This window comes from Protopterus annectens, chromosome 8.part0 (assembly GCF_019279795.1).
Source record: "Protopterus annectens isolate FY-2018-M chromosome 8.part0, PAN1.0, whole genome shotgun sequence".
Taxonomy (NCBI): domain Eukaryota; kingdom Metazoa; phylum Chordata; order Ceratodontiformes; family Protopteridae; genus Protopterus; species Protopterus annectens.
The window spans coordinates 1361463598-1361484701 of NC_056741.1; the positions used below are offsets into that span (position 1 = coordinate 1361463598).

Below are 21104 nucleotides of genomic sequence, written 5' to 3' on the forward strand. Positions count from 1 at the left end.
AGAATCTAGCCTGGCCTCTGACTCTAACTCCTGCTCCCAGAAAACCTAACAGATATTGCAGGGTTCCTGACTCTCACAAGTTCCTTTTGAAAAATCCTACTGCAGATCCTGAGACCATTTCACAGGGACCCAAGGACATTAAGGCTACTACTGCCAAAAATCCTACCCCCTCTGATAGAGAATCCAGGGCACTGGATACATGGGGTAAGAAGGTGTACACCTCTGCAACCTTGGCCATCAGGGCCTTAAATTGCCAGTTTCATATGTTAAAGTATCAGCAGCATATTATTGCATTGCGTAAACAGAAAATGATGTTGATTCCTGGTTATGCTGAAAATAAGGATTTACATGATTTAATACATTCTGCTAAACAGGTTGGAAAACATACTTTGCAATGTGGTTTTGATTCACTAGAGGCATCTTGCAGGGCTGCTGTCACTGGGTCTGTACTTAGAAGGCATGCTTGGCTTAAGGAGCAATCTTTGCCAGATCATGTTAAAACTAAATTGCTAGATGCTCCCTTAAATCAGGACCACCTGTTTGGCAACAAAGCAGAAGTTGTTCTTAAAAAGATGGAGGAAAAATCTAAATCTATGCAAACTGTTAAAGATTTCTTACAAGTACAGCCTCCAAGATTTAGTAGGCATTGGCCCTCTAAAAATTGGTCCTTTCCTGCCACTTCCAGGTCCTCTCGGTTCAAACCCAGAACCAGCAGAACACCCAGGCTTCAGTCCATGGGTACGCATAGAACTAAGCAGTGGGGGGGGGGGCTCCCACTTCCAAATCAGGGAGTAGTAAGAATCCCCCCATGGTAAGCTGTCTTAATGACTTAACTTTAAAACTCCCAAGCACTTCTCAACTGACTGCTCCTTTAGGGGGAAAGATTGCTCTGCAAGCAAAAAACTGGGAACTCATTACCCAGGACAAATTGGTTTTAAATATAGTTTCCCAAGGATACAGATTTCACTTCCACACATTGCCAACCCCAAACAGTTGGCCAGATCTACCCCCAAATCAGCAGGCAGAGGCTCAAAAGCAAGTACTCTCTCTCTCAAGATAAAGGCTATTCAAACTGTACCAGAAGAGGAAAAGGGACAAGGTTTCTACTCAAGACTTTTCCTGGCACCCAGAAAAGACAACTCATGGCATCCTATCCTGGACCTTTCTATCCTAAACACCTTTTTGGTGATTTCAAAATTCAAGATGCTAACTCTTCACCAGTTGCTTCCCATGCTAGGCAAGGATGCCTGGTTGGCAGCATTGGATTTAAAAGAAGCATACCTGCACATCCCAATCAGGGGATCTTGCAGAAGATACCTACGCTTCAAAGCAGGCTTACATGCACTATCAGTTCTCTGCACTGCCCTTTGGCTCATCTGCTGCGCCCAGGGTTTTCACAAAGTGCCTAGCTCCAGTCATTGCATTTTGCAGGCAAAGAAATATTCAAATATACCCATACCTGGATGATTGTCTAATTCAGGCAGAGAGCCAGGACATACTTTTGAATCATCTGGCATTTGTACAAAAGGTACTAACTTGTCTGGGGTACACCATAGACGAAACAAAATCACATCTGGTACCCTGTCTGCAAATTATATTCCTGGGAGCAAGCTTGAACACAACTTCACAGATGGCTTTCCCTCACGCCAGAGAAGCAAATTCTTTTGACAACTTATTTCAAACTAATGGCCTGCTATCTGCAAGGCAAATACTGCAAGCCTTGGGGTTCATGGCCTCCTGCATTCTACTAATTCCATATGCAAAACTGCATATGAGGAAACTACAATGGTATCTAAAAAGGCCTATGGTGTCAACATTCTCAGGATCTAGAAGTAATGATTCCTATCATTCCTTGCCTACAGTTAGGGTTCCTTTGGTGGACAGAGGCCTGCCACCAAAACAAAGGTCTACCATTCACTATACCCCCTGCCGCCCAAACCCTAATAACAGACACATCAGACTATGCATGGGGGGCTCACCTGGCAGGGAAGTGCATTCAGGGCAAATGGAACCCACGTCAAATGCACCTGCATATCAATCAAAAAGAAATGATATAGTAAATCAAAATAGCAGGACTGAGCGAAAACAAGTGTAACACTTAAAGTTCAAAGTACTTTATTATCAATAATTAATAAGATAAGCGCTTTCGCTGTGTAGCTTCATCAGATCTTACATTCATTCTAAGATTCCACATCTTATATATACACATGTTTTAAACAATTAACCAATCAAGTAAGTTAATTGGTATGATTATTTAAAGAAGCAGGCAAACATCAAAGACCTAGCTTAATATACAAATCTAATAAAGATAAAATCATTTAAAAACAATCTCATATATAAGGTATATATAAAAAACGTATATATAAAAAAGTTATATATAAAAAATGTATATCAGTTAGTACATATATATTTATAATTTAAATTAGATATTAGTGTAAAAGATTCTATAGACAAGTATGCTTAATGTCTAACATAAGATTTCATGTATATGTATGTATAAATTAATATAGTGTCTTATAAAATAAAATAAAACACTACATGTGGTAACCAAATCTATGACATAGTAGTGATATAGAAGACAATTAGTGTGCAGAGAGATGGAATACCTATTTCTAGGGGGTTTATCTAATGTTTCTACGCTGTCTTAATTTTGGCTTGATAGAGGCCCTATCATTGAGGCCTAGTCCTTTATTTGATCTTAGTAGAATTATCCATTCGGTTTCCTTACCCTCTGTATATATCTTAATGTCACCCCCTCTAGAGTTGGGAGTAATTACTTCAAGTACCTTAAACAAAAATCTATGTGTGTCATCATTCAATGCTACATGCTTGGCAAGAGCATTATGTAGTGTACCTTTCCTTATGTGATATACATGTTCCCTTATCCTATCCCTCAGTGGTCGATTTGTTTTACCAACATAGAAGGATGAACATAATTGACAAACAGCTAGGTATATCACATGAGAAGTCATGCAGTTAGCTTCAGTTCTTATATTAAAAACTTTCTGTTGATCAGGATGAAAAAATTCTGTCTTACTGTCTATGTAACAACAGAAATTACAGCGACCACAGCGTCTTGTGCATTCATTCTGTATAGATTTCTTATCAAATGTAGGATGGCATAGCATTCTTTTCAAGTTGTGTTTATTCTTAAAAATAAACCTCGGTGTTTCTCCTAGTTATCTGTTTAATGTCTTCATCTATCTGCAATATACCCCAGTGTTTGTCTATAATCTGCTTAATCTCTATATGATCGGATGAAAAAAAGGTGGAGAATTTAGTGAAAGATTCACTCATATTTTGTTTATCACTAAGGCTAGCACTGTTGGCTCCAAAGTATGGCATAGCTGAAGTAGAGCGTAAATTGTACACTTCTTCTATCTTAGAATGTATTTCTTCGTCTTTATATCCGCTGTGTAATAGTCTATATTTCAAATCATTTATCTCTGTGTGAAAACCCTCTTCCATTGGATTCAGTCTGGAAGCTCTAATAGCTTGTCCTTTCACAATATTTCTAAAGACAAAAGGAGGGTGCATACTGGATCTTAGAAGCAATGAATTAACATAACATGTTTTACGATGAACTCCAGTGTTGATTAAATTATTGTGTAGCCTCTCTATATATAAGTCTAGAAACTCAATTCTATCCTCTGAAAACTTCATAGTAAACTTAAGACATGGTATTAAATTATTCATGATTAGGTGTGTGGATTCAAGTTGTTGGGATGTCCCTTTCCAGAGAATAAAGACATCATCCACAAAACGTCTGTAAAATATCACATGTTTCTGAAATGATTTGTAATATAGACTATTACACAGAGGATATAAAGACGAAGAAATACATTCTAAGATAGAAGAAGTGTACAATCATCTACTTCAGCTATGCCATACTTTGGATCCAACAGTGCTAGCCTTAGTGATAAACAAAATATGAGTGAATCTTTCACTAAATTCTCCACCTTTTTTTCATCCGATCATATAGAGATTAAGCAGATTATAGACAAACACTGGGGTATATTGCAGATAGATGAAGACATTAAACAGATAGTAGGAGAAACACCGAGGTTTATTTTAGAATAAACACAACTTGAAAAGAATGCTATGCCATCCTAAATTTGATTAGAAATCTATAGAGAATGGATCCACAACACGCTGTCGCTGTAATTTCTGTTACATAGACAGTAAGACAGAATTTTTTCATCCTGATCAACAGAAAGTTTTAATATAAGAGCTGAAGCTAACTGCATGACTTCTCATGTGATATACCTAGCTATTTGTCAATTGTTCATCCTTCTATGTTGGTAAAACAAATCGACCACTGAGGGATAGGATAAGGAACATGTATATCACATAGAAAGGTACACTACATAATGCCTTGCCAAGCATGTAGCATTGAATGATGACACACATAGATTTTGTTTAAGGTACTTGAAGTACTCCCAACTCTAGGGGGTGACATTAAGATATATACAGAGGGTAAGGAAACCAATGGATAATTCTACTAAGATCAGATAAAGGACTAGGCCTCAATGATAGGGCCTCTATCAAGCCAAAATTAAGACAGCGAGAAACACTAGATAAACCCCTAGAAATAGGTATTCCATCTCTCTGCACACTAATTGTCTTCTATATCACTACTATGTCATTATGTCATAGATTTGGTTACCACATGTAGTGTTTTATTTTATTTTATAAGACACTATATTAATTTATACATACATATACATGAAATCTTATATGTTAGACATTAAGCATACTTGTCTATAGAATCTTTTTTACACTAATATCTATTTTAAATTATAAATATATATGTACTAACTGATGTACATTTTTATATATAACTTTTTATATATCGTTTTTATGTATACCTTATATATGAGATTGTTTTTAAATGATTTTATCTTTATTAGATTTGCATATTAAGCTAGGTCTTTGATGTTTGCCTGCTTCTTTAAATAATCATACCAATTAACTTACTTGATTGGTTAATTGTTTAAAACCTGTGTATATATAAGATGTGGAATCTTAGAATGAATGTAAGATCTGATGAAGCTACACAGAAAGCTTTATCTTATTAATTATTGATAATAAAGTACTTTGAACTTTGTGTTACACTTATTTTCGCTCAGTCCTGCTATTTTAATTTACTACAACTTTGATTTATACTGCTTGCACAAGCGTTTACCAGCATAGCAGCAGCCTCTATTATTTGTTTTACACAAAAAGAAATGATAGCTGTACAGAATGCTCTGACAACCTTCAAGGACCACATTCTTCCAGGATAATTAATGGTAAAGATGGACAACACCGCTGTTATGTGGTACATAAACAAGCAGGGGGGGTACCCATTCATACCACCTCTGCAGACTAGCCATGGCTCTGTGGAACACAGCCTTGAGCTACCAAGTGCATCTACAGGCTCAGTTCCTGCCAGGAAAACTAAATACATTGGCAGATGAACTAAGCAGAAATCTCATGGTCCCACACGAGTGGAAACTGTAACCAAAGACTTTCAACATTTGATAAACAAATGGGGGAGCCCCAGATAGAGACCTGTTTGTCTCGCCCCAGAACTATGAATTGGACAAATTCTGCACAAGGACTCCCCACAAACAAGTTTGGAAAGTGGATGCTGTGTCCTTCAGCTGGAAAAATCTATCAGTTTATGCCTTTCCTCCTCTGCCTCTCCTCTCCAAAGTACTACTAAAGATCAAACAGGACAAACCAAGGATGATACTAGTTGCACCAGACTGGCCACGCCAACACTGGTACCCGCTCTTGCACAGTGTGTCACTGTTGGCTCCATGGCACCTGCCTCAGACTCCTACCTGCTGTCACAGCAGGACAGCCGGATTCTGCACTCTCAGCTTCAAACCCTGAACCTGGCAGCCTGGCTAATTACCTAATCTCTCCATTACCATCCCTCAGTAAACAAGGGTTGGATGTCATTTTGGAGGCAAGGAGGCCTAGTAGTAGAAAGTCTTATGATGAAAAATGGAAAAGATTCTGTGCCTGGAACCAAACTCAAGGGATGGGCACAGCAGCACCCAATTTACCTCCGATTCTTCAATATTTAACTGAGTTGCTTCACAAGAGCCTTTCTTTTTCCTCCATCAAAATTCATGTCTCAACCATTTCAGCTCATTACAGCACAGAACCACCCCTCTTATCTCATCCACTGCTCAAGCAGTTCCTCAGTGGGGCCACAAACTTAAGACCACCCAGAAGAGCCCCAACTCTAGTGTGGGACCTTAACTTTGTATTGGAAAAACTCACTCTTCCTCCTCTTGAGCCATCTGCAAGTGCAGAGTTAAAATTCCTTTCTTGGAAAACAGCCTTCCTTTTAGCAATCACTTCTGCAAGAAGGGTATCTGAATTACAGGTCCTTAGGCAGTGGAGCCTTTTATCATCTTTCATGCGGACAGGGTGTCCCTCAGGAGCAATCCCTTCTTCATGTCCAAGGTAGTATCCAGTGTGCCTCTTAATCAGCCCATTCATTTGTCAACCTTCTTTTCTAATCCACAGAACAAAGGGGAATGGATACTGTGCTCCTTAGATATGCACAGACAACTTAGATTTTACTTGGATGGGATTAAACCTCAAAGGAATTCTGAACAACTGCTGGTGGCATTTGCTGCAGGGGCAGAAGGGAAGACTATTTCAGAGCAAACCATTTCTAAATGAATCGGCCATTGCATTCATTTCTGCTATAAGCACCATGGAAAACCTATCCCACAGGGGAGTAGACCACATTCAACCAGAGCTGCATCTATCTCTACAGCCTTTCTCAGAGGTGTCCTTACCAGGGACATCCTAGAAGCTGCTACCTGGAGTTCTGTACTTTCACCAAGCATTGCCATTTGACAACTTTCTCTAAATCCAGAGCTATCTTTGCCACTGCAGTCTTGCAGGGCCTTATAGCTGGTCCTAATGCTATCTAAATTCCTCCTCCCATCCTTAGCTTTGGGAATCTACCCAAATGTGATGACTGCAACAGTGAAACACGAAGAACATAGTACAGTTGTGTACACTTGCCATAAATGTAGATGTTTGAGTGTATTCACTGTTGCAGTACTGGTTACCCTCCCTCCAGCCCCCTGACTCCTTTTGGCTATACCTCTATTCTCCTTTACCATGCTTAAAAGCTTTTTGGTGTATTTGCTTTTTTGTTGGAGGTGTAACCTTGTGTGTGTGTGTGTGTGTGTGTGTGTGTGTGTGTATGTATATATATATATATATATATATATATATATATATATTGCTTCCCATTAGGGGGTCATCTGACATCTGGGGCAAGAAAAACTGATGTAATGGTGTCGGCTGCATGCTTTACACCCCTGACTACCTGACGTCACGGAAGATGAGACAACAAAAGATGCAGGACCCAAGACTTTGATAATCAGGCCGACTGAGGGCTACTGCAAACAGATAACCCAAATGTGATGACTGCAACAGTGAATACACTTGAACATCTACATTTATGGTAAGTGTACACAACTGTACTTTCTCTCTCTTCTAAGTATCAGGGCTATTCAACCTGTCCCAGCAGAACAAAGGGGACAAGGTTTTTATTCAAGACTTTTCCTGATACCCAGAAAAGACAGCTCCTGGCATCCTATCCTGGACCTCTCTATTCTAAACCTCTTTCTGGTAATCCCAAAATTCAAAATGCTAACACTTCAACAGCTGCTTCCTATGCTAGGCAAAAATGCCTGGTTGGCAACCTTAGACTTAAAGGAAGCTTACCTGCACATTCCAATAAGGGAATCTTGCAGGAAATACCTACGCTTCAGGGCAGGCTGAATGCACTATCAGTTCTCTGCACTTCCCTTTGGCTTATCTACTGCACCCAGGGTATTCACAAAGTGTCTAGCTCCAGCCATTGCATTTTGCAGGCAGAGAAATATTCAAATATACCCATACTTGGACAATTGTTTGATTCAGGCAGAAAGCCAGGACTTGCTATTAAATCATCTGGCATTCGTAAAGAAACTTCTAACCTCACTGGGGTACAGCATAAATGAAAAGAAATCTCACCTAGTACCCTGCCAACAGATTGTATTCCTGGGAGCAAGCTTGAACACAACTTCCCAGATGGTTTTCCTCACTCCAGAGAAACAAGTTTATTTGACAACCTACTTCAAACTATTGGCTACAAAGGCCCAGCTATCTGCAAGGAAAATTCTGCAAGCCCTGGGGTTCATGGCCTCTTGCATTCTACTAATTCCATATGCAAGGCTGCATATGAGGAAACTACAATGGTACCTAAAAAGCCTATGGTGTCAACATTCTCAGGACCTGCAATCAATGATTCCTATCATTCCTTGTATAAAGACAGTGTTCCTTTGGTGGACAGAGGCCTGCTACCAGAACAAGGGGCTCCCTTTCACTCTACCCCCTGCCACCCACACCCTAACAACAGACACATCAGACTATGCATAGGGGGCTCACTTGGCAGGGCAATGTATTCAGGGCAAATGTAACCCGAGACAGATGCACCTGCATATCAACCAAAAAGAAATGTTAGCTGTACAGAATTCCCTGACAGCCTTCAAAGACCGCATTATTGCAGGACAACTATTGGTAAAGACAGACAACACCACAGTTATGTGGTACATAAACAAGCAGGGGGGAACCCACTCTTACCCTCTCTGCAGACTAGCCATGGGTCTGTGGAACACAGCCTTGAGCTACCAAGTGCACCTACAAGCTCAGTTCCTGCCAGTCAAGCTAAATTCACTGGCAGATGACCTAAGCAGAAATCTCATGGACCCATACGAATGGAAACTGGAATCATTCAACCTCTTGAGGAACAAATGGGGGACTCCAGAGGTAAACCTGTTTGCCTTCCCTCAGAACTACCAATTGGACAAATTCTGCACAAGGACTTCCCACAGTCAAACTTGGAAAGTGGATGCCCAGTCATTTACCTGGGAAAGCTTCTCAGTTTATGCCTTTCATCTTCTGCCTCTCCTCTCGAAGGTTCTGCAAAAGATCAAACAGGACAAGCCAAGGACAATACTGATTGCACCAGACTGGCCACTCCAGCACTGGTACCCCCTCTTGTGCAGTATGACACTGCTGGAACCATGTCACCTGCCTCAGACCCCTTCCCTGCTGTCCCAGCAGGCGGGCCAGATTCTGCACCCTCCGCTTCAAACCCTGAACCTTGCAGCCTGGCTAATTCCTTGAACACTCCAGTAGCATCCCTCAGTAAGCAGGTGCTAGATGTCATTCTGGAGGCAAGGAGGCCTAGTACTAGAAAATCCTAAGCTGAAAAGTGGAAAATATACTGTTCCCTGGAGCCAGACTCAGGGGATGGGCACAACGGTGCCCAGCTTACCTCATATTCTTCAGTACTTAACAGAATTGCTCCACAAGGGCCTATCCTTGTCAATTAAAATTCATGCCTCTGCCATTTCAGCACATTATAATACTGAGCCACCCCACTTCTCTCACCCCCTGCTAAAGCAATTCCTTAGAGGGGCCAAAAAATTAAGACCCCCCAGGAGAGCCCCTACTCCAGCCTGGGACCTTAACTTTGTATTGGAAAAACTCACTCTCCCTCCCTTTGTGCCAGCTGCAACTGCAGAGTTGAAATTCCTTTCTTCAAAAACAGCCTTCCTTCTGGCCATCACGTCAACAAGAAGAATGTCTGAATTACAGGCCCTCATGGCAGTGGAACCCTTCATTATCTTCCATGGCAGTGGAACCCTTCATTATCTTCCATGCAGACAGGGTTTCCCTCAGGACCATTCCTTCCTTTATGCCCAAGGTGGTGTCTAGTGTGGCCCTAAATCAGTCCATTCATTTGCCTGCTTTTTTCCCTAATCTGCAAAACAAAGGAGAAAGAATGCTGCACTCTCTGGATGTACACAGAACTTAGATTTTATTTGGACAGGACTAAGCCTCTCAGAAAAACTGAACAGTTGCTAGTTGGCTTTACTGCAGGGGGAGAGGGAAAGGCCATTTCAAAAGCAAACCATTTCTAAATGGATAGCCCATTGCATTAATTTCTGCTACAAGCACCATGGAAAACCTACCCCACAGGGGATAAGATCACATTCCACCAGGGCTGCATCTACCTGTACAGCATTTCTCAAAGGAGTCGCTACCAGGGACATCCCTAGAAGCTGCTACCTGGAGCTCTGTACATATCTTCACCAAGCATTACCATATGTCTGTTTTTTCTAAATCTTGAGCTGGTTTTTCCACTGCAGTCTTGCAGGGCTTAATAGCTGGCCCTAATGCTGTCTAACTTCATCCTCCCTTCCTTAGCTTTGGGAATCAACCCAAATGTGATGACTGCAACAGTGAAACTCAAAGAACATAGTACAGTTGTGTACACTTACCATAAATGTAGATGTTCGAGTGTATTCACTGTTGCAATCCTGGATACCCTCCCTCCAGCCCCCTGACTTCTCTTGGCTCTACCTTTCCTTCTTGTTTGGTGTATTTAAGTTTCTGGTGTATTTGCTTTCTGATGGAGGTGTACCATTATATGTAATTGCTTCCCACTGTGGGGGCACCTGACATCTGGGGCAAGAAAAACTGATGTAATGGCATTGGCTGCATGTTTTATACCCCTGACAACTTGACGTCATGGAAGAAGAAACAAGCATCCGATGCAGGAATCCAAGACTTTGGTATTCTGGCCAGCTGAGGGCTACCTGCAGGCAGATAACCCAAATGTGATGGCTGCAACAGTGATTCTACATTTTGTACACAACTGTACTTTTTGACGCTTTAGAAGCATCTTGCAGGGCTGCTGTCACTGGGTCTGTACTTAGAAGGCATGCTTGGCTTAAGGAACAAACTTGCCAGATCATGTTAAAACTAAATTACTGGATGCTTCCTTAAACCAAGACTGCCTTTTTGGCAACAAAGCAGAAGTCCTCAAAAGGCCGGAGGAAAAAGCTAAATCTATGCAAACTGTGAAAGATTTCCTACAAGTACAGCCTCCCAGATTCAGTGGCATTGGCCTTCAAAGAACTGGTTCTTTCCAGTCCATTCCAGGCCTTCTCAGTCCAAACCCAGGAACAGCAGACCACCTAGGCTACAGTCTCAGGCTACGCACAGATCTAAGCAGTGGGAGGTTCCCACTTCCAAAGCAGGGAGTAGTAAGCCATCTCCCTACGGAAAAATGGCACAATGACTTAGCCTTAACCCTTCCAAGCCCTGCTCAACTACCTGCTCCCTTAGGAGGAAAGCTCACCCTGCATGCAAAAAACTGGGAACTCATTCCAGGACAAATGGGTTTTGAACATTGTTTCCAAAGGATACAGGATCAGGGCAAAGTAGCTGCTGCATATGTGGTTCAAGGGGAAGGCAAAGAGATCGCAGCAAGGCTGGCCCCAACGACAAAATATTTGTGTCGCTACTAGGGGAGTGAGAGACCACTCATGAGACATCAGAATGTTTCTGCTCAGTTTGTCTGCAATCACATTGGAGTTCCCGGGAATGTACGTTAAGAGAAAGCGGTTGGAATCTATTGCCCATTGACACTCTCAGGGCTTCCAGACGTAATGGGTAGGATCTGGTTCCTCTTTGCTTGTTGATGTACCAGACTACTGACATATTGTCTGATTGGATAGCAATTGTCCCCGATGGGAGGGTTGCTTGAAATGCTTGCAGTGCTAGGAGCACCGCCCTCTGTTCTAAGACACTGATATGCAGATTGGCCTCCAAGGGAGCCCAAGTGCCTTAGACGGTTCTTCCCTGAAAATGCCCCACCCTCACCCCATCAGGGAGGTTCCATGGTCATTGTGGTTTTGGGTAGAGGGGTGAGAAGGGTCAACACCATAACTTCTCTTCTGGCTTCATCCACCAATTCAGATCTTGTTTGCTTCAGTTTGTTATGCGGATTTGGTAAGACATTGGGTGTGTCATTATAGACCACTGGGATGCTAGGAGCCATTGAAGTAGCCTCAAATGGAATCTTGCTAGTGGGACCAGAGTGATTGATGCCGCCATGGAACCCAGAAGTTGTAAGACCAATCGGGCTGGGACTTGGTCTTGAGAAAGTATCGTCTGGAGCTGAGATCTCAACCTCTGTAACCTGTGATGAGGTAAAGCGGCTAGACAGGATCTCGTGTCGAACATTGCCCCAGATGAACTCTAAGCTTTGAACTGGTACCAACTTTGAATTCCTGGTTTATTGAGATTCCTAGCATGTCTGCCACTTTCAGAGTATAGAGTACGGCTTGAAGCAGTAGATTCTTGGTTGGAGTGGTAAGGAGCCAGTCGTCCAAATATGGAAACGCACTGAATCCTTGCAGTCTTAAGTGAGCTGCTACTACTGTCATGCATTTGGTGAACACCCTTGGGGCTGTGGAAAGACCAAAGGGCAGTACTCGAAATTGGAAGTGACTGGCTCCCAGATGGAAGCAGAGATATCTTCTGCATTTTGTCCATTTTTATGTGGTAATAAGCATCCTGAAGATCTATGGAGCACATCCAATCGTGTTTTTCCAGAAAGGGAAGGATAGACTGAACTGTGACCATCTGGAATTTTGTTTGTCTGATGAACTTGTTCAGAATGGTGAGGTCCAAAGTTGGCCTCCAGTCCCCTGTCTTTTTTGGCACTAAAAAGAATCCTGAGTAAAATCTGGATCCTGTCTGGTCTGGTGGGACTGTTTGGATGACTCTCTTTTTTTTTTCTAGCAGTTTTAGAACTTCTTGTGCTGCTGCATCCCTCTGACTAGGTGGAACATCGGGGATTTGCCTTAGTGGCCTGGGGTAAAGGTCAAAGGGGATGTGGTAACCTCTGGTCATTATCGTCTGCACCCAGGAATCTGATGTTATCGAGTGCCAGGCCAAGTGGTACAGAGAAAAATTCCCCCGACTGCTTCCAGAGGTAAGCAATTGGGCTGCTCTTCAGGAATGCTGATAGGGCTATCCGAAGAAGGAATCCCTGTAGCCCTGGTTTCCCGAGCCCCCTCTGCAACAGGAGGGTTGTCTTTCCAATGAACCCCACCCCGGAGAAAGAGCTCACCATGTTTGTCATGAAAAGTCCTTTGGGATTTTTTGAACCACATCTTTCCGCCTCTCTGATTCCTGGTATAGGATCGTTGAGGGGTGGAAAAGCTTACACCCACGGCAGACAAGGTCTTTCGTCCTTCTCACACCTGACTAGAGTGTCTTGAACTTTTGGGTCAAACAAGGAGGATTCATCAACAGGAGCATTGACGAAGGAAGACTTGAAGGGGTCCACAAAGTCACACAGGTGCATCCAGGCGTGACATCTCGTGACAACCCCTGTACCTGCTGCTCTTGCTGCCCCCTCGGTTGTATGGGCGATTAACCGTATGGAGGAGTTAGAAATGGACTTTACGGTGGCAAGCTGTAGGCAACTTTCTCATATGCCTCATCAGGCAAATACCCCTGCCAAGGTTCCTGAAAGGTCTGTAATCGGGTCCCTCTGAAGACAGGTAAAATGTGCCATATAGTTCAGTGACAATATGTGAAGGTCACTGAAGTGGAATTCTGCTTTCCTAGTCTGTCTATCGTCCGGGACTCCTTGTTCGGAGGATGGACAATCGAGCTTTCTTCAGCAAGTTCTTTTCTAGTGGCTGCCACCACCACCACCATTGAATCTACTGCCAAGCCTCTGAAACAGTGGGGCTGATCTTGTGGAGGAGAGAGAATTTTATCAGGTCTTCGGGGAATTGGCTCAATGGTATCAGGGGTCTTCCAAGCACATTGCACGATGAGCTTAACCAGCAGGTGGGGTCACCCAGGAAGTAGAGTCGAGCACGGACAGCCTGCAAGAATACAGATTCCTCAGTAGAAAGTTTGATTGACTTCCAGTCATCCCTCTGTTTCAGGATCTCCAGTATGTCTCGGAATGAGACATCCTCAGGGGTTGACCATGCGGACCCTTCCCCCTCATCGAAATCTGTATCTTCGGTGAGGGATTCCTCAGGGGAGCCAACGTGCTTCCTCTTGCGAGTTTTCTTGCAGGGTGGCTCTTTAGGGGGAACATCTGAAGAAGACTTTGAAGAGTGGGTCCCCTGTAACAGGGTGTCTTGCTGCTCCCATGCCTGATGTCCCAGTGTAGCGGGCTGAGTCAGCTGCATACCAGAGGAGATATGAAAGTCTGGTACCAACGCCGAAGGGGCCAACTGCATGTTTGCAGAAGCGAGAGCCCTCTCCATCACCTGAAAAGCAAGCCCACCTGAAGAGGGATGGGAGCCCGGAACCAAGAAAGACAAGCTTGGTCACACCCCGCTCCAATGAGCCCACCTCCAGGGATGGAGCCCAGAGAGAACTCGGAGATGTCAAAACAGCCAGAGCCGTAGATGGCGCCATATAAAAAATTGGCGCTGAACTAGGAGTCACGGTGCCAACAGTCCAGCCATGGTCTCGAGGGTGGATCGACTCCAACTGAACCATGATCCACAGGTTAGGCTCCAGAACTGTGGAAGGGTACAACGCAGGAACCGAAGAAGTTGGCACCGGAACTGAGGACTCCAAAGCCTGAGAGGAGGTTGAAGGAGGATCATATGTTGGAGTCTGTGGAGAAAATCCCTCGGCTCCAGATGGGAGGGACATCTTGAATGGGGTTGAGATGCCTCTGGCTGCTGGAAGCTGATCAACAAGCCTCACTACATCCAGTTCCAAAAGACTCCTGGTTGAATGGGTGGATAACCCGAAAGGAGAGTTAGGCCTTTCCAGAAAAGGACTAAGTTGTAGTCCAAAAAAGGAGTCGATGGACGGGGAATATTTTATCCTAGCTAAAATTTCACTTTTCTATACCAAGGTCAAAGGACCCAAGTATTGTGATGGGGAGGGAGTGACCGGATTAGAGGGAGATACTATTGTTGGTGCCAGAAGGGTGTCTGGTGCTGAGGAAATTATTGGCACCATACCAGAGGTTAAGGTTGTCGTTGGTACCATGAATGGAGCTTTAGGCTCTTGTGCTGAGAGTGTCAGTGCTAACAGTTTAGGAAGTTTTGTCTTCGGTTCAGTATGAGTCTTAGAAGGCTTCGGTTCTGTAGAACTAGGAGATGTTGGAACCGAAGACTTCACTTTTTAGTGTCTTTCTTAAGTGTTGAAACCTCTGTCTCAGATAGTGCCTCCGAAAAGGGATTTTCCTTTTAAGATTAATTTATTTTTACACTCTGCTAAAGTACGAGAGCTGAATCCTTTACAAAATTCACAAGTAGGTGGAACCTGGAGGTGGGGAACGAGACAATAGACACAAGAAAGATACCCATCGGAGTTGGGCATCTTTCTACTACATTTATCACATTGCTTAAATCTGGTTGTCCCTTTTTTATCAGACATTATGAATATCCCAAAAAAACAAGTCACTACAGCAACAAGAAGATGAAAATCCTGTCAAAAGCTGTAAACCAACCAGAGAAAGATAAACACACAGTTAAAAAGATTATTTTTATTTTTTTTAAACAAGTGTGAAGTAAGGGATAAAGAAGGGGGAGAAAGGGAGAAATACCAACGATGGTATGACAATTACCACAGCAGTAAGGGAGGGGCCTGTACCAACAATGGTACGAAGAATACCAAACTGGTAAGAAAAGGTAGGAAAAAAACACTCTAGGAGAGAGAAATGATAAGCAAAGCTATCAACAATGGCTAAAGAAAGACCATTTGAAAAAAGGCAAGAATATATGAAAATTACAAGTACTTAGCTGAGAGCTGGCTTGACACATCTTGTATACTATGTGCCAAACGAGATCTAGGGAAATGAGGAGAGGGGCACTATGGGTAAGACTTAAGAGTTTTGGTGCTGGAGCGAGCTTGTTATGTTGGCCGAGTCTGTTCTGGGGATGGAACAGAGACCCATCAGTAAGGAGTGAATGAAAATTAACAACATCAAATGTACGATTTAAAGTCTTTAATTCACAACTACACAACCCCTTCCCTATTTGTCCTATGAACAAACTTCAGAATATTGACTACAGTGTTTTATAGTGGCTGTCCATATATAGGAATCCCTGCAATAAAAAATCCAGTCAGTCTCCTCCTTCCACGAGGTCTACATCCAGTTATAAAAAGGAGACATAAGAAATTAAAGAATATGTAATTCACATTTTGTCATTCGTACTTTTTACTGAAATTTTATCCCAAAGCTTCTGTCCCCTATTCCTTTGCATTTTTGTCTACCCTAAGAACAGTAACTAATCTCCATTCACTTCTTCCTATTCCTTTCTTCTCTCGCCTCATGTCAGTTGTATATAGTGTAATGCTTGGTATATTAAGTAAGTTTGTCAGATAGTTATCAGACTGAACATTTATCTTAGTCATTCTTTGTAACTGAACTGTAATGCATGCTACCTTACTTAATGTACTGTTTGTTTTTATTATTGTTTATTGTAGCTTCCTGAACTGAACCCATCAGCAAATGGAAAATAAAATAAATATCTTCCTGAGAAAATTCCTAGATAATATCAAACAATTTAAGAGGTACATGTGGATAGCTAGATCCAGCAACCAGCTTGGTTGGGGGGTATCACATGGTTGATGTCAGCTGTTGTTCATGGGAGGTGTACTTGACATACTAGGTCACCCTAGATTGGAGAATGGTGCAACAACTGTGAACAGTCTGATTAGTTTAGTTTGCTGGGGAGACTAGGAGCAGATACAGTTGGTTGCACATGCAGAAGCATACTTGTGATGAGCAGGAGTGTTGTTGCGTGTTTGGCTCCCTTCCAGTTCATGCTGTAACTCCCTTACGTACATATTTTTTAAAAAATCCCCTGCGTAGTCACAGTTCTGAGACCCCCTTCCTTAGCTACATAGTTTATCTGGGGAATGACAGTGAAGAAAGAAAAAAGGCTAAGATGGTTCTTATCTCCCTATCACTTGGCATCTGCAAACCTCCTCACATATACAGATGTGTACTTTTTATCAGCAGCAAGTAAGGTAGACTTCAGAGTCATAATATTTGCTATGTTGTTACAGCCTCAGACCTAAAACCAGCATTTGGTGGTGGTTTAAAGTATTAAGCATTTTACATCTTAAAGTGTAAATATCAGTGAAAATAATAATCTCTGAAAGTTGAAGATGCAGCTGTCTTTGCCAGATAGATGTTTAAATTCTGTTGCCCATTAATGTGATGTCTATGGTAAAGTGCAACTTTTGACAATATGTACGGCTACATGTTTCTGAACCATGTTACTGTAACAGTGCTGTTGGCATTGACATTTAGATTATGTGACTGTTGTAGCTCCTGTTGCAGACCAAGGTTGTAATTGACCTGATTGTTGATGGAAATATTAAATCAGTATTGTATCAACAACTTGTACAAATGTGGTGGGCCTTTTCAAGTGTCAGTCCTGTTTTAGAAGGACATAAATGTAAATTGAACAGCATTCTAATTTCTTTTAAATAATGTCAAGTAATGCAGTTATTGAAAAAAAAGCACACTGTTGATTTTTCCTGAATCAAACCCAGCCTCAGGCCGAACAGGATGCGCAGAATGGATTCTCTGAATCTGATGTTGTAACTTTTGACAAGAGGTAAGAAGCTTTCCATTTTTTGTAGTTGTTGCATATAGTAATAGTTTATGTTTATGGCTGTAAGAGAATTAGACATTACATAAGAATATGGTATAGAAAATAGCTGAGAAGCATTGCTGTGACATTTCATTTTATTATATTTATTTTAGCAGTAATTTCAAAAACAGACCTGTGGACATTTTTGTATTATCTTCATGCCATTCTTCAGAGTGCTGTTGATGATATGCCATTGTGGTAGTTTGTAGGATTTGTTCTTTTACTAAACTTGGCTCTTTATCCCGTCAAAATTTTTGACGGCTGATTGCTGCATTTAGCAACAACCCAATCAGTCTTGCCAATTTCTCTCTCAATTCCAGTGCTTTATTATCACTCAGCATGACCTGAGTTTGACCACATCTCCAGTGTGTAGTAGCTGTTGGTATCATTTCTTTGCATTAGCTTTTGGATTTAAATTTCCATAATTGACTGATACAGTTTTAGATCATTTTAGGCTTTAAGCATTATGCTACTGTCTTTTTCATTTATCAGCATGTTAATGCAAATAAGGTCCATGGTGCAGTGCCTGAAGCTGTGTCAGTGACCTGGGTGATTGGGTGTGTGTATGTCAAATTACACATACTCACAAAGGAGACCATATCAGGCCGTTGTCTGCAAGCATGCACATCAGCAACAAGTGGAGTAGTTGTGGCCAAAAAGAATCAAGAAAGAACCGCCATAACTGTGTGGATGGTGGCTGCACTGCGCCTGTTTCATGCCCCAGTAACAGAATGATTAGGTTAGGCATGATCACAGAGAGTGATTAGGTGGTCATTAGGTAAGCGGGACAGAAAAACAATACAAATTTTTGTCAGTGTGTCAGTAGGATGACACAAATTAAATGTGCTGCACCAGATCATTTTATCATCCTAATGTAAAAGAGTTGCAGGTACCTCTTCAAGGATATGGAAAGGAAAGAAGTAATTATGGTAAGTCTGGCAATAAAGCCTCCTCCTACTGTCCAGCCTAGTATTTTCATGTGGAGTGAGGATGCCAGAGTCTCTCAGGCACAGCTGCTGGGTCTGTAGCTCCTACCTTACAGTCCCTGCATGAACAAGGCACAGTAGAACCTGTTCCACAAACTTATGTAGGAAAAAGGTTATATTCCAGACTTGTTTTGCCCTTTCACAACAACTTTCTAATAGTCTCCTCATTCAAAATGTTGTCACTCCAGACTCTTCTGTCTTTCACCCGCCCCTCAGTGTTTCCTGGTATCTTTAGACCTGAAGGATGCCTATCTTCCATCCCCATTCACCCTTTGTTCATGAAATTCCTAAGAGTTTTCACCTTGTTCATCACATTTTCAGTTCTCAACTTTACCCTTTGGGCAATCACAAAGTGCCTGGTACCAGCCATTTCCTTTTGCGAAACTCAGAGAATTCAAATATTCCCCATATGTAGATGACTTGTTAATACAGGTAACCTCTCAGCAGATTGTTCTACAGCACTCAACTTCACTATCTCTCTCTTACAGTCTGGGGTTCGTGATAAACCCTACCCAAGACCTGGTCTCTCTCGGCTGCAGGCTGGACACTCACTTCCTTTTGTGGAAGGAAGGCCTACATTGGCCTTCTCTGACTACTTCCAGTCTCTTCTGCCCCTTCAGTCCTGCACTTCAACAGAAGTTCTCGGGTCCCTGGGATTCATGGCATAATCATGGTGCTGTTTGCAAGACTCCATTTGAGAAAGATTCAAGGCAGGAGTACCACAGGGTTCAGTCCTGGGACCTCTCCTGTTAGCCTGTACTTCAGAGAAGTAAGATACCAAACACAGAAGGCCTTTGGCTAACAAAGTTCGTAGATGACTGCAAACTAGGAGCCATAGTTGAGTCCCCAAATTATGTGGACATCTACAGAAGGGCCTCACTGAGACAGATGCCTGGTATCAGAAGCATGGCCTCAAGCTCATTGCCAAAAAGTTCATTGTCATCCCCTTTGGTAAAAACTCTGTACCCATGAACTACCACATAGGCGGCAGCCTACTTAATGCTGAATGTGTGATGAGACCTGGGGACCAAGGTGGAAAGTGGTCTCTCCTTTGATAATCACATCGCCACAGTAGTCAGAAAATCCTTGGACATGGCACACCTCATCACAAAAGGGTTCTCATCTAGGAAAAAAGAGGTAATTGTTCCCCTCTACTCGACACTCATTAGACCCATTATAGAGTACAATGCCCATTTTGGAATGTACCTCACAAGACATCTGCAGCAGCTGGAAAGGCCACAGAAGTACCTCACAAAGAAGATCACTGGCCTCAAACAGATGCCCTACACCGACAGTCTCAAAAAACTCCAGCTTTACTCCATAGCATATCGCCTACTCCGAGGTGATCTCTGCCTAACATATAAAGCTATGTCAAACCCAGAGCTGTTGGACATGCTACACCTAAAGAAATCCCAATCCCTCCGAGCTACACGCTCTAGGGACCTAAACCTTGTCACCACAATAAACAGGACATGCTGGAGGGATAGATTCCTGTCCCAGAGACTTCCCATACTCTGGAACAAGCTACCCATCTATGTCATGCAAAGTTCTTCATTAGCACTCTTCAAGAAAAATCTTGGTAAGTGGATGGGAAATAGGAAATGCACCCTGGGGATCACTTCTGTGGCTCTGCTTGACAGGGGCACAGGAAAATAACTTTCTTGGGTAGCGTATGCCAGGGAACCTTGTTGACTAGGCTTACTTAGGCCCTTGGGCTGATAGCCTAGTACCTACCTATGAGCCATTTGAAATATCAGTACCATCTCAAGTCTCTACTGAAAGACAGAGACTGGCCGAAAAAACAGACTTGCACGTACTAAGCCCGTGATGGCCATTTCCTAGAGTATTCCCTTTTGTCTGAGGTATGTTTATTTATTTATTTATTTTATTTTACATTTGTTGACTGGGCTAGTCCAACTGGATACATGTCCGTTTTCAGTAGAGGCCCGGGGAGAAAAGCTCCAGAAAAAAAACTTACAAAACTTTAAAATGTAACATAAAAGATTACAAAAGGCATTGAAAGACAGTAATACAAAATTGAGTAAAAAAAAGTTTACATAAAAAATAGAAAAAAAAATTGACTTAAATATTACATAAAAAATAGAAAAATTGACTTAAAATAGACAAATAAGGAAAATAGTAGTCGAGACTCAGAGACATTAGTATTTAAGTAAATATAGGTTAATATATAGAGTGTAGTATATAGAGGGTTTATTGGTAGGAATATAGTGGTGTTGGAGTGGAACAGTTAAGGATAACAGTCAGGGTTGGTACAAGAGCATAACCAGTGGTTATTGAGAAAAAGTTGTAGATTAGTTTTAAAGAGTGGGAGAGAAGTCTGAGATGTAAGATCATGTGGTAGTTGATTCCATACTTTACCAACTTAGTTAGAGAATAAAGAGTCACCTGCTAAGTTTTTTGATAAGGTAGTATTAATCACCATTTTATTAGAGGAGCGTAAATTCTTGAGGTTATTATATGGAGTAATGAGGGTAGGAGTGTTGCTGGGTTGGTATAGGGTTTTATGGGCTATTGTGAGTTGGTTAAATTGTAGCTGATTAAGGAGTTCTAGCCAGCCCAGACAGTGATGAGTCCTGAA

The 21104-nt window shown here is 42.2% G+C and overlaps 1 protein-coding gene across 2 annotated transcripts in view; it reads left to right on the plus strand.

Annotated features, from left to right (window-relative positions):
* CENATAC (centrosomal AT-AC splicing factor) overlaps window positions 1-21104 on the plus strand; it is a 484230-nt gene that overhangs the window by 218715 nt on the left and 244411 nt on the right. Inside the window, exon 6 of one of the 2 annotated variants that reach the window (XM_044080937.1) lies at window positions 17419-17483. The exons of the other annotated variant lie outside the window; for it this stretch is intronic. Coding sequence (XP_043936872.1) covers window positions 17419-17483 — 65 coding nt within the window. The remainder of the gene's footprint in view (window positions 1-17418; window positions 17484-21104) is intronic. 2 annotated transcript variants of the gene reach the window in all.